This window comes from Myotis davidii, unplaced genomic scaffold, assembly GCF_000327345.1.
Source record: "Myotis davidii unplaced genomic scaffold, ASM32734v1 scaffold455, whole genome shotgun sequence".
Lineage (NCBI taxonomy): Eukaryota > Metazoa > Chordata > Mammalia > Chiroptera > Vespertilionidae > Myotis > Myotis davidii.
Window position 1 is genome coordinate 2,315,033 of NW_006287459.1, and position 14,155 is coordinate 2,329,187.

The 14,155-nt window shown below is 40.3% G+C and overlaps 1 protein-coding gene across 1 annotated transcript in view; it reads right to left on the reverse strand.

Moving 5' to 3' along the window:
• TEC (tec protein tyrosine kinase) overlaps positions 1-14,155 on the reverse strand; it is a 102,591-nt gene that overhangs the window by 79,771 nt on the left and 8,665 nt on the right. Inside the window, exon 2 of the mRNA XM_015560977.1 lies at positions 4,993-5,178. Within this exon, the coding sequence (XP_015416463.1) occupies positions 4,993-5,178 (186 nt within the window). The remainder of the gene's footprint in view (positions 1-4,992; positions 5,179-14,155) is intronic.

Consider the following 14,155-nt stretch of genomic DNA (forward strand, 5'->3'; position numbering starts at 1 on the left):
CCTAAACCGAACCTGGCTGGAGAACCTAGCAAGAGAACATGGACACAGAACTTGGCTGGAGATTGTGGCTAGAGATCCTGGCTAGGCTGCTGATCAACTGAACGCTGTCTCCGTGTCATTCCTTCTTTGCCGACTCCGTCAACACCTTTGGGGACCCCTGGACCTGCTGGGGTTGGACCCCAGCAGCTGGCATTTTATAGTATGCAACAAAAGACAGCATTTCTTCCTTACATTTCTCTTCCTCTCACCACCGATATTTAAAAACTTTATGTCTTGGCCAACTAAATGCAATGGGTGGTCAGGGATTAGATCCTCAACTTGGCAAGGGGAGGAAGTTGAGAAATAGCTATGATGACATGAGCAGAAAAATAAATGAAATTTGACTATAGACTCAACAGTAGTATTGTATCAGTGTTTAAAGTCTTGATTTTGATCATTGTACTGTGGTTATAAAAGAGAATGGTCTTGGTCTTAGACAATATATAATGACCTGTAAAGTGATAAAAGGGGCAACATCTACAACTTACTCTCAAATTGTTCAGAAAATAACATGCAAAGAGAGAGACAAAGAGACTGATAGAGCAAACTGGACAAAACCATAGGCAAATTCATAAATCTGATTACTTGAGAGGTTACTTGAGAGTTCCTTCTATTCTTGCAACTTTTTCAAAGTTTGAAACTATAGCAAAATATGAAGTTATTAAAAAAAATTTTCAGAGTCTAGATGGAAGGAATGGTACCCTCCCACCCAACTACCTTCTGTCTTAAGTAGGATTCTGTTTCCTAGAGAAAAAAAACACATAGTAAAATGTTATGAAATGAAACTGAATAAATTGGTAAATTAAGAGGATGGATCATATCCTAGTAAATGATTAATTACAAGAAAGTTCAGATCCAGGACAGGAGATTAAGAAGGCAGATATGAATCAGAAGAAGAGACATAGAAAGGAAATTGAGACACAAGAGAGGAAGTCAATACTACCTTTTTTCAGAAACAAGGAAACTCAACTGCCTACAAGAAACTGAGTTTTCACCCTGGCCGAGTAGCTCATTTGGTTAGAGCAGTGGTCAGCAAACTGCAGCTCGCGAGCCACATGCGGCTCTTTGGCTCCCTGAGTGTGGCCATGAAGTTTCAATCGCACTGTACGTGCGCGCCCGCACATGGTATTTTGTGGAAGAGCTACACTCAAGGGGCAGCAGTTTGCCGACCACTGGGTTAGAGCATTGTCCAGACATGCCAAGGTTTCAGGTTCCATCCATGGTCAAGGCATATAAAAGAAGCAACCAATGAATGCATGGATAAGTGGAACAACAAGTCAATGTTTCTCTCGCTCTCTCAAATCAATAAATAAAACAATTTTAAATAATGAAAAAAATTTAAGATAATAAAAGAAAAAATTTCTGGGAAAATACAGTTGAGAATTTTCAGAGCCAAAAACGTTTCCTTGTACAATAAGCACTGTACTACTTCTATTGAGTGTTTAGAGCTGTATCACTTTTTACAAGCTAGTGAACTATCTGGTAAAGTGTGATGCAAATGCTTCCAATTTCTCTATAGTAAATAAAAGAAACTTTTCCCAGCCCACACCCATTCTCCAGAATCAGACAACGTGCTGAGAGATACAAATCCTCAGATAGGATTACAAGTGTCCTGGAAACCTATGCTTCCCACTGGGAGGTCCCCCTAGTCTAAGGATACAACCAGGAGAGAAACATCTGATCATCCCAGGACTTCAGGAGGCTCTTATCTCTATATCACAGTCTCCAGGCTCCCAGGGCTGGTCAAGAAAACCATCCTCTATGACCGAGAAGACTCCATAGAAATATGAGAGTTTCCCCAGGATGCTTAAAAGACTCATGTCACGTCATACTCGTAACTGATTGCCTCAACCGTCCTGTCCGTTATCCTGGGTAAAAAACTAAAATTTCAAGCATCTCATTACAAACAATGTTCGATTTTAGTACAGCTGGAATAAAATGATAAGGGATGCACTGGTGGCATTATGGAAAAAGCGCTGAACTTGCTTGCAGTGTGACAACCTTGCTGGGTATCATGGTTCATGATGTATGTTTAGGATGAGTCTGCCCTGCCTGTGTCTAAGATTATGGTCTCTCCATCTCTCCTTCCACCCAGCCAGCCCTCCCACCGAGTACCCACTGTGCACTGGGCCCTCAGAAATGCGAAGATAAATAAGCTGTGAACCCTGCCCTCCAAGAGTTTGAAGTCCAATGAAGGACTAAGAAATGTAAATGAAGTCAGACGACCAAGATGCCATGATAAAAATATTTACAGGCACAGAGGGTTGGAGTGGGGTGTGGAGTGTACCTTTAGTGGGAAAGAACTAGGAAAGGCTTCAGAGAAGGTGGGGAGTGAGCGGCGTAAGGAAAGATGAGCACTTGCCAGGCACTCAACAAATTTTTGGTGGCTGAAAAAGACAGTGGATGGAGAGAGAGGTCCTGGCAGGAAGGTAGAGAAGGATATCACTCCGAGTAGGACTGGCAAAGGCACCATGAGACAGGGCAATTGCAGGTAGAAGATATGGCCGAGGCTGGAGGAAGTAGGGTTGGCAACTAGAAAATTGCATTATGCACCTTGTATTCCAAGCTAAGGAGTTTTAACTTGATCCTAGAGAAGATCAAAGAGAAGATACAGGTTTTCAATATCTCTCTGAAGACTCTGTAAACGAAAGATAAATATTCAAGAGTGGAATCAGGTAGAGCAGTAATCCACCTAAGAGAATGGAGTGGGGAGCCGCATTAAAGTTGTAACAAAGAGAAGGAGAATTCATGGGACCTGGTAATAGATCGGACGCGTGCTTGGGTTGAAGCAGTGATGACAAAGGAGGAGTTCAGAGTATGAAGAGATAGAAAATGTATAGAAAAGTAATTTCTAAACTATATATACAAATTGGAAGAGCACTGTTTTAAAATGTCCAAGTAGATAGTGGCAGAACCAGGACAAAAACCCTCTCTAGTGTTAATGTTCTTCTATCGCAGAGAAAATTTCAAAAATTCATAACTGAAAGTAATAAAAATACACTTCCTTTAAAATACAACTCTACCTGTGTTATAGAAAGATTTAACAGAATTTTTCACTTTGGAGTATCAAGGAGGTTTCAAAGATAGGCTTTGAAGAAAACAGCCCTGTAATTCATTAGGTGTATGATCTTATGCAAGTTTTTAAACTTTCTAAGCCTCACATCACTCATTTTTTAAAGGGAGATACTGATAATACAATTTAGCATTGTTTTGAGGGGAAAGAGTCATGCATATAAAGTATTTAGCACAGTGCCTGGCATATATTTGGTGCTCAAAAATTTTTACCAGTATTACCACTGATTTGCAAAAAAAGAGTTAACAGAGCTGGCCTATGAGACTACTATCTTGGGAAAGGCCGGCTTACAAGGTTGGCCCTTGGCTTAAACCTGAACTCTGGGAGGGCCCTGCCATTCCAAGCACCCATAAGAACAGCTCACTGAGCCTAATCTATTTGTACAAACAATGTGTTTAAGCTGAACACCTGCTTTCCTTCTGGAGTCTTGAATGTTGGTACATGCTAGGCAGAGGGTGCTTACGTGATCAGCCTCCAATGAAAACCTTGGCTACTGAGTCTCTAATGAGCTTCCTGGTAACAACATTTCATAATTGTCACAATTCGATGCTGGAGGAATTATGCACACCCTTTCTGGCTCCATTGAGAAAGGACTCTTGCAAGCTTATGCCTGGTTTCCTCCAGACTTGCCCCATTTGCCTTTTAGTTTTGCTGATTTTGCTTTGTCTCCTTTTACTGTAATAAAGCAAATAAACTGTACCTGAGAGTACAACTATATGCTGAGTGCCGTGAGTTCTCCTAACAAATCATCGCACCTGGAGGTGGCCTTCGTGATCCGACACAACTAGTCTCCCTACTCCGCGACTTTATAAACTCTTTGCCAGTTTCATCCTGGAGCAGCATTACAGAAAACACACCAACCAAGTTAGTAGTACCTAAGTCCAGTTATAAAAAGTTCCTGATTTCTTAGCTAGCAATTGTTGGAGATTTACTCACTACTTGAAAAGTTTTTATTCCACATCGCGACATAGAGAAATCTGTCCTCCCCTTGTTTTCTCCCCGTTATTTCGCGGCCTTTTTCCTGATTAACCCCCAGCCTGCGTTCCCCTGGATCCCATCGCAATACCACACAGAGCGTCCCTTAGAGTGTCAGATGATCTGACCCACGTGCCATTTAGTTCCCTGAGCAGAATGCAAGATCACGTATGAAACCCCCTTTGTTCTGTGTTATTATGAGTAAGATCAAACAACATAAATTGCCGGGAAGATCAATCACCAGTTCATTAGAATATGCAGAAATGTGAGCTGGTTGTGAGTAATAAGAACTAGGAGGGCACACCAAAGAGTGGCCCATCACGGGAACTGAAACACGGGTTTTCCAATGTCAGGGCTGGAAGGCACGGCTTGCCTGAATTTCCACCTTCCAGAACAGAATTTCTCAGCACACTCCCAAAGCACAATGAGCTGTACTTAACAGGAAGAGTTTCAATAAACGCTTATTGCCATCGTAGTGAAGGAGCCTGGGGTCCAGAGAACCAAGAGAGGGCAGAGGTCTGTCCCACTTTATGATGAATTGATACAGACACAGTTTCCACGTGTTAAAGAAGACTTTGGTATGTAATACAGTAACTTATGGGAAAGAGCCATGTATACAATATACTTAATGAAGCCCATAATGATTTAATTTGTTTTCATTAACAGATTAATTTAGTAGGCTGATAGAAAATGTTTACCCATATATACCAAACCCATAATTAATGAACTTGTGAATACTTATATCCACATCCTAAACTTTATCTTTCAAATCCAAAATAACATATTATTACCTTTACTTCATTATTAACTTCATTAACCTAAAGCTTATTCCATACGATTGGGGGCAGTATTACGAAGTAGTAACAACACAGAAATCAGCAAAGCACATTTCGATTGTCTCCTACCTCTGCTCGACCTTCATAGTAGGTTAACATGGACTTCGTTAGCACAAAAAGTCTCTCTTTGTAGTTTAAGGGCGATGTCTTCTTTCTCTGCTGTGACCTTTTAATAAGAATCTCTTCTAGAATAGTGTTAAAATTCATCTCGGTCTTCTGATCACTCCTTCTCCTGCCATTGAAGATTCCAGTATTCTAAAGAAAATGAACAGTTGAAATAAAATGTGACATTTTGATTTTCCAAGGATATTGTCATTTCAAATCACCAAAATAAGCCTTGATCCTCCCCACAACCAGAGCCAATAAATGTTATTCTACACACCTGGACTGAGAATGCCAGGTCACAAAAGCTCAACCTCCACTCCACCCCCAGCCTCACTCCCTTCACCCACACCCAGCATTTTACAGAAAACCTAATCAAGGTTTGCCATGATGAGGATTCTCTGCTTTGTACCTCCCAGCATCCCTTAACTTTCTGGCACGCCCTTCTGCTATCTGATTGCAAGGACACAAACATCTCGGATGGAAAAGTACAATTCATCACCTGCATGGCTGACTTCAGCTTCTATTTGAATAGCCTCAGGGTCTTGTTACACAAAACGGACAAGCACGCAGATAAGGTAAATGTGTGAACAATGTGAATTACCACAGTGATGGCTATGGTTCACTCCCCAGCTCTGACAAGGACGCAATCTTGATCAAACACCCTAATCACCAGAGACATGAGGACGTTCTCTCGTCTACACTACCACACTCCACAGTTCTCTTCTCAACCACAAGAGAAAAGGAAACCCAGTCATAGCCAACCTACTCAGCCCATATTTGAAGCCCCATGTCCAGACTAAGCCGTCTAATATTCAACAAAATTTAGCTATCTGAAAACTCAGGATACTCAGAAAAGGCCTGAATATTCTTATTTGAGACAAGTTGAATTGGTGACAGCCATTTCTTCCCTTCCTTCACACCTTTATAAGGCATCATTGTGTATCAAACCATAAATGCAATGGAAGTGGGTGAGCATCGACCTCTGAACCAGGAATCATGGTTCGATTCCCAGTCAGGGGTCAGAGCACATTCCCAGGCTGCGGGCTCGATCCCCAGTAGGGTGTGTGCAGGAAGCAGCTGATCAATGATTCGCTCTCATCATTGATGTTTCTATCCTCTCTCTCCCTCTCCGTTCCTCTCTGAAATCAATAAAAATTTATTAAAATACAATGACCCGCCAGGCTGCCCCGCTGCCTTTCCCGGGAGCATTTTGTCCAGCTGCTGGGAGGTTCCTGCGAGCCACTGAGGAATTCCACCGTCTTCACACCCAACCTGATCTCAGAAGCACCTTGCAACTCCCTAGTATTGCTCTGTCGTCATCCAATTGGGCCCTTCCATTTTCCACTTGGTTACTTCAGAGCAGCTTAACTCTGTATATCAGTTCCTTCCTTTATAAAACATGGAAGTAAATGAAGTTATTGTGAGGTTTAATGAGATGTGGAAAAGAACTTCGTTATTTTGAAAACAGTATACAAATGTTCATCATTATTTTTTTCATTCCACTGCTCTTTTCCTAGCTCAGAGCATTATACTCTTGACCACAATAGGAGCTTTCCAACTGATCTTCCTTTCCTCATGTTATTCACACTACATACCCCTCATTCCCACTGGATCGCTCTTCAAAGACACCAATGGTCATGCCATTTTATTCAACAGAAATCCTCAATGCCTCCCTCAATGTCTCCTCAAAGCCTCCTCCCACCTGCAGGATAAAGTCAAACTCCTTAGTTTGACACTGGAATTGTCTAGAGTCTGGCTACTACCTAACATTGAATTTTTATTTCTACTGTTCCCCATGTATTCTACACCCAATCAAACTACTTGGCATTCAATCCCTGGCTTAGAGTCCCCTCTCTGCCTATGAAAGCTCCTCTACCTCAAAACACACTTTCTTGATGAAGCCTTTCATGATGATTCCAATTAATTAAAAACCTTCCAATTCAGCCCTAGCTGGTCTGACTCAGTGGATAGAGTGTTGGCCTGCAGACCGAAAGGTCCCGGGTTTGATTCTAGCCAAGGGCATGTACCTTAGTTGCAGGATCCTCAGCCCCAGTGGGGGGCACATGCGGGAGGCAATCAATAGATGAACCTCTTGAACATCAATGTTTCTCTCTCCCTCTCCCTTTCACTCTCTTTAAAAATCAATGGAAAAATATCCTCAGGTGAGGATTAACAACAAAAAACCCTGCCAATTTACATACCCATAATCTGTCTCACTCATCATAGAGCTCATCATAATCTTCCATGTTATACAGCAATTAATGAACATGTTTGAATTTTCACCTAGATTTTAACCTACTAAAGAAATAGTTCTCAACCTTAAGTGTATATTAGAACAACCTAAGGAGATATTCTTCTTTTTTTAATCCTCGCCGGAGGATATTTTTTCCATGGATTTTCTAGAGAGAGTAGAAGTGAGGGGGAGAGACAGAGAGAGAGAAACATCAATATGAAAGAGACACATCAACGGATTGCCTCCCCCACAGGCCCCAATCAGAGTGGGGATAGAGCCTGCAACTGAGGAATGTGCCCTTGACCGGAATCGAACCCACGACCCTTCAGTCTGGGGCCAACGCTTTAACCACAGAGCCAAACCAACTAGGTCAGGAGATTTTCTTTTTAATGTACATGTCCAGGACCCAGATCTTTTTATTCAGTTGTTCTGGGGTGAGGCCCAGGGCATCATAACTTAATGTGCAAGTAGATTTGAGAGCCATTAACTTGAAGAAAGAGCTTGGGCTTTTCCACTAACTCTCTAGACCATTCTTGGTGTTTACAGCAGCCTCTCGGTAAATAGTTGGATAAAAGACCTATTAACAATTAACCCATTAGCTAAACTAAGATAAAATGTTGGAGGAAAAAAGCTCTTGTTCCTTTTGCATCTAAGTTGGTCTTCCTTATTCTACATTAAATGTTGGTGCCCTCTTTCCTTTTTTCTTTTCCTCCTGAGAAGCTGCTGATCTGTAAATACCACATCTTTGGAAATTATCTTTTCATCTTTGTGCAGCACATCTTCAACACAGGGTGTAAACAATTTACAAATATTGACTGTAAGAGAAAGGCAAGCTATGCCCTAGAAAACAGGTCATATGCAAATGTGCAGTTCCCAGCCCAGTGAGTAACACCATAGTTACCGAACGGAAGACTTCTGGAAGTCCTGGAGAATAAGTGGGGTGTGGCTCACCTACAGCTCTATAGGCAAAAGGTCTCAATACCAGGGGCAGGTGATTCCACAAGCTTAAAAGTAGGTTTCATAGAAAGGATTGAAATTCAGAGTGGCACTCATCAAAGGCAATGCAGGATGATGGAGAAAAATCCCAAAGGAAATGGATTTCTAACCCAAAATTCTATACTCAGCCAAACTAGCAATGCGGTGACAAGAGAATAAAGACATCTTTCAAATATGCAAGGCTTAAATTTTTTTTACCTCCTATTCAGCCTTCTCAAAAAGCCACTTAAGGATGTACTCTACCAAAGAGAAGTAAGCCACAAAATACATGGAATACGGGAAACAAAGGTTCCAACACAAAAGAAAGGTAAGGAGAATCTCCCAGATGATGCTGGAGGGAAAACCTAAGATGACATTGAGCAGCAGGCCAAGAGAGCAACTAGGCCAAATTAGATCAAGTTTGAAGGTTCATGGAAAGAGTTTTTTTAGGAGATGAACCTAAAGGTATTGAGAGATCTACAGTTAATCAGTAAAACTTTGCCAACTTAAAAAAAAAATAATAATTCTTTAAAGAAGATAAGATTATTTTCCTCTGTTTTTTTTTTAAGTTTTAATAGACTTTTAGGGGAGAAGAGTAGAGAGCATATATCTTTCCACTGCCATCTTCCAATAATTTTCTGATTCTCAGAGGCAAACATTTTTATTTAAAAAAAAAAACACATTTGTGTACTGTCACTCTCTAAGTAACTACTTGTGTGGCTACTTGTTGGTTTTTCAATGTTAGGTATGCTCTATTGACTTCCTACTAGTACTATGGAGGATCTAGGTCTTTCACAATGTACTCCCCACCCACACACACAAGAAAATTTCCTGCACTCACTTACCCTCAATATATTTATATGGGTAGTAATATTACCATTTTTTATTTACATTATGATGTTCTAGATCAGCGGTCACCAACCGATGGTCTGTGGACCACTGGTGGCCCATGAGGTCCGAAAGGTTGGCGACTGCTGTTCTAGATGTATTCTACAGGGCTGAACTCTGTAGAATACTGTGATTATTTTTCTTTACTTTCCCTGGAATTGATTTATTTTATTTTTTATATTTGTAATTACAGTTTTATTACAACACAGCCATACTCAGTTGTTTATATATCGTCTGTAACTGCTTTCACACTACAATGGCAGTGGTGAATAGCTGCAACAGAGACCATATGGTCTGGAAGGTCTTTTTTTTTTTACTTTTTTTTTATTGTTGACACTATTACAGATGTTCCCATCCCTCCCTTTGTCTGCTCCCACCCAGCCCCCACCACCCTCCCTTTCCCTCTGGCCATCACCACACTGTTGTCTGTGTCTATGACAAGAAATAATAAGTGCTGGCAAAGGTGTGGAGAAAAAGGAACCCTTGTTCACTATTGGTGGGAATGTAAATTGGTGCAGCCGCTATGGAAAATAGTATGGAGGTTCCTCAAAAAAATTAAGATTAGCATTACCATATGATCCAGCCATCCCTCTCAAGTACATATACCTGAAAAACTTAAAAGCACTAACTTGAAAAAATTATGCAGCCCTATGTTCATTGCAGCATTATTTATAATAGCCAAGATATGAAAACAACCTAAGTCTCCATCAATGGATGAATGGACAAAGAAGATGTGGTATATGAACACAATGGAATATTATGCAGCTATAAAAAAAAGAACAAAATCTTACCATTTGCAATAGCAAAGATAGACATTGAGGGCATTAAGCTAAGTGAAATAAGTCAGACAGAGAAAGAAAAAATACCATATGACATAACTTTTATATGTGAGTTCTTTAAAAAAAAACAAAAAACACAAGCTCAGAGACAGAGACAGGGGTTAGAGGGTGGGCAAAATGGGTAAAGGAGGTCAAAAGGTACCAATTTCCAATAATCAAACAAATAAGTCCTGGGAAGGTAATGTACAGCATGGTGACTATAGCTGATAATACTATACTGCATATCTGAAAGTTGCTGAAAGTAAATCTTAATGTTAACTAGACTCATTGTGGTGATCATTTTGCAATATATACAAAAACCCAATCATGTTGCACAACTGAAACTAATATAATGTTATATGTCAATTTACCTCAATCTTTAAAAAATTAAAAATAAATTTTTAAAAGTTTAGAAAACCTAACATTTTAGTCTTTGAGCACCAATATTCTGAAGTAGATAATGGAAACTGTCAGTTTCATCCATGAGAAGCCCAAGCCACCAAGAATTTATGTTCTCTGTCCAGTGTTACAAATCTGAGTACCAGTCTCATGATTCTCAGTTTCACAGTTGGACAATTTTAACCAAAAGATCTTAGCACCTCCTTCACCATAAAAGGATAGCTACTAGGGCTGTCCATTCTGGTCTCTACACCTTTCACAGTACTGTATTTTTAATCAAGAGAACAGAAGTACTGCCCTGGTCGGGTGGCTCAGTTGGTTAGAGTGTCATCCCATACACAAAAGCTTGTGGGTTTATTCCTGGTCAGGGCACATACCTAGGTTTCAGCTTCAATCCCTGGTCAGGGTGTGTGCAGAGTGTAACTGATCAATGTTTGTCTCTCACATAGATGTTTCTCTCTCTCCCTATCTATCTATCTATCTAGCTAGCTAGCTAGCTAGCTATCTAGCTATCTCTCATCTTTCTATCATCTATCTATCTACTCTTCCATCGACCTACTCTATCCTCTCTCTCTAAAAAACATGTCCTCAGGTGAAGATTTTAAAAAAGAGAGAACAGAAGTGCTAACCAGGAAAAGTAGTCAGAGACAGATGAAAACAAACTTAGAGTTACCAAATGATAGCTTGGTAAGGGGTTCAGTAAATAAGAAACAAACATCCTACTTATCAGGGTAGGGGAAGGATAAACTCCTTAAAGGAAGGAGCAGAGTCATTGGAGGTTGTTGAAATTCACATCATTTAGATTGAGCCACATGAAATTGTCATTACCCAGCACTATTTTATCTACAAAATCAGCCATATTATATAATTCAATCTAACACTTGGTTATGCCCTAAGATCAACAGAGTTTAGTTAAAACCCTCTGTTTCAGAACTTCTACACCAGAACGCATAACCTTTATACATCTCATCATAAGTTTATGACAAAGTCAGCGTCTGTTCCCAATATTAAGAAATCCAGCATAAACATCAGACTGATGTTTATCTGAGAAACCAAATACTGTAGATTATATTTCTGTTCAAAGGCACCTAAAATGGGCAGCTATCATATCAGAACAACTCTAACCATGCTCTCTCCTGCAATGTATACTCTCAGCTTAAACTCAATTTCCTTTTGTAAAAGCAGAATTAAGTAACAGAAATACAAGCAAAAAAAAAAAAGTATTAGGCTGATTTCTATCAGAATAAATGGTACATTCTAAGCTCCCCATTTAAGATCATGAAGCGAAGCTACAGCCTTTCTAATCTATTGAACAAAGGCACCCATTCGGCCAGTTGATATGTAGTAGGTTACAAAGTTTTGAGTGTTTGTTGACCTACTGAAGCTGAACTGGTGAGGAATTCAAGAATCAAGCTATCTAATGTCCATCAATAGACAAACGGATAAAAAGGCTGTGGTGCATTTTTACCAGGGAACATTACTCAGCCATAAAAAAGAATGAAATCTTGCCATTTACAACACAGATGGACCTAAAGGAAATTATGCTAAGTGAAATAAATTAGACAGAGAAAGACAAATACCAAATGGTTTCATTTGTACGTGGAATCTAAAAACAAACACACACAAAATAAACAAAACAGAAACAAACTTATAATTACAAAGAACATTTTGATAAGGTGATGGGGAGGAGTAGTGAAAGAAGGAAAGGGATTAATACATACAATTGCCAATTATAAAAATAGTCACAGGGAGCCCTGACCGGTTTGGGTCAGTGGATAGAGCGTCGGCCTGCGGACTGAAGGGTCCCGGGTTCGATTCCGGTCAAGGGCACGTACCTTGGTTGCGGGCACATACCCAGTGGGAGGTGTGCAGGAGGCAGCTGATCGATGTTTTTCTCTCATCGATGTTTCTAACTCTCTATCCCTCTCCCTTCCTCTCTGTAAAAAATCAATAAAATATATTTAAAAAAGAATAGTCACAGGGATGTAAAGTCCTGCACAGGGAATATAGTCAATATTATTGTAATAACCATATATGTAGCAGATGGTACCAGACTTACTGGGGTGATCACTTTATAGGTTATAGAAATGTCTAATCACTATGCTGTATTATGCCCTAAGGTCAGTAGAGTTTACTTAAAGCCCCTGTTTCAGAACTTCTACTTCTACCTAAATTGAAACTAATATCATATGTCAATGGTAACTGAAAAATAAATGTTATTTTTTTAAAATATCTAGTAAAACCCTTACCTAAAGAGAAGACAAAAGGCCAAAGTTACAGAGCCCACCTGACTTATCTCTCCTGGTAATGTACCCTGGACCCCAGCTCACTAGCATATGGTGGGTGATTGGACTAAAGAGGCAAGTGAACCTGGGAGCAGACCGAGAAGTGCTGCACTGAGAAGAGCTGTTCCGTATTGTCCATATGACACAGGTCTACACACAGACACAGCAGGTGCTCTTTAACACAGGCTTGGGTCCTACACTGAAGTTCCTCTCTGTGGTCTGTGGCTGCAACGGGGGTTGGGAACCTCACCATTTACAAAAAGGAAGAAAAAAAGAGTAATAAATGGAGGGAAATGTTTTAGAAAATAAACCGCGTGCAATACTTCCAAGAATCAGCACATATACTTACTATACTAGAGATTCATAGTTAAACGGTTCTAGAGAGAAGCAAGAGTCATTGTAACATAAAAACATTCATTTACCAACTGACCACATAGGCCCCAAGCAAATATCCCTTTCACATTACTAGGTTCTACTTTGCTGGTCTTTATCCCTCACTGAATAAGAGATGCAACAGTCAACAATACAGGTGCCAATGAACTAGCAAATAGTCAAAAGATGAGGATCAACAACCGAAGGACTTGTATGCATGCATATAAGCATAACCAATGGACATAAGACACTGGGGGGTAGGGGAGGCCAGGGGATTGTCAAGGGCGGGGGGAAAAAAAGGAGACATATGTAATACTCTTTGTAATACTTTAAGCAATAAAAAAATAAAAATAAATAAAAAAAGATGAGGATCAAGACATCAGTGAGGGCGCAATACTGGAGAACTGCTCAATCGCACTCAAAAATAACACAATAGAGGTGTCAAAACAGAATAAAGAATGATTTACAATCAAAATAGTAAGATACTCTGTACAAGAGTGCTCTTTGCTCCCTTTTACACACACACACACACACACCCCAATCCATTCTCCCTTCTCCCTGAATATATGGACTAGAGATGATATCCCCTAGGCTTCTTTGCAGTTAGGTGTAGCCATGTAAGTTAAAGCCTATTAAAGAAGAAAATTCAATTGAGTACATTTGGATATTTCATTGGTTTTATTTAGTGATTCATGAATTGGGCAGTATCCCATCTAGCAACCGGAAGGGCGCTCCAATGAGCTGTACAAAATAGAAGGTTTTTAAGACCAAAAAAAAAGTGTAGGATAAGAAATTAAGTGGAGTGTTTCAGGCAAGGACAGCTTCCATAAGGAGAATGCTGGGGTTTTTATCAAACAAACTAGTGGCCCGGTGCACGAAATTTGTGCACATTAAAAGGGAATTAGTTAGAGGAATTATTTTAATATTGCTATTTGCCCTTTCTCTATAATAGAAGTGTCAGAGATGAAAGAAAGTTAATAAAATGTGTATGAAAATCTCCCTCCTGTCAGAGTCTGGGGCGCGCCACGGGAACCAGAGTCAAGCCCCCACCCACCCACACGCCCCTCAAAATCCCACGAGGTCCAGACCCGGCCAGCTCCACCGCCATTGGGCGAGACCCAGACCCGGCCGGCCCCACCCCCGTTAAGTTCTACCAG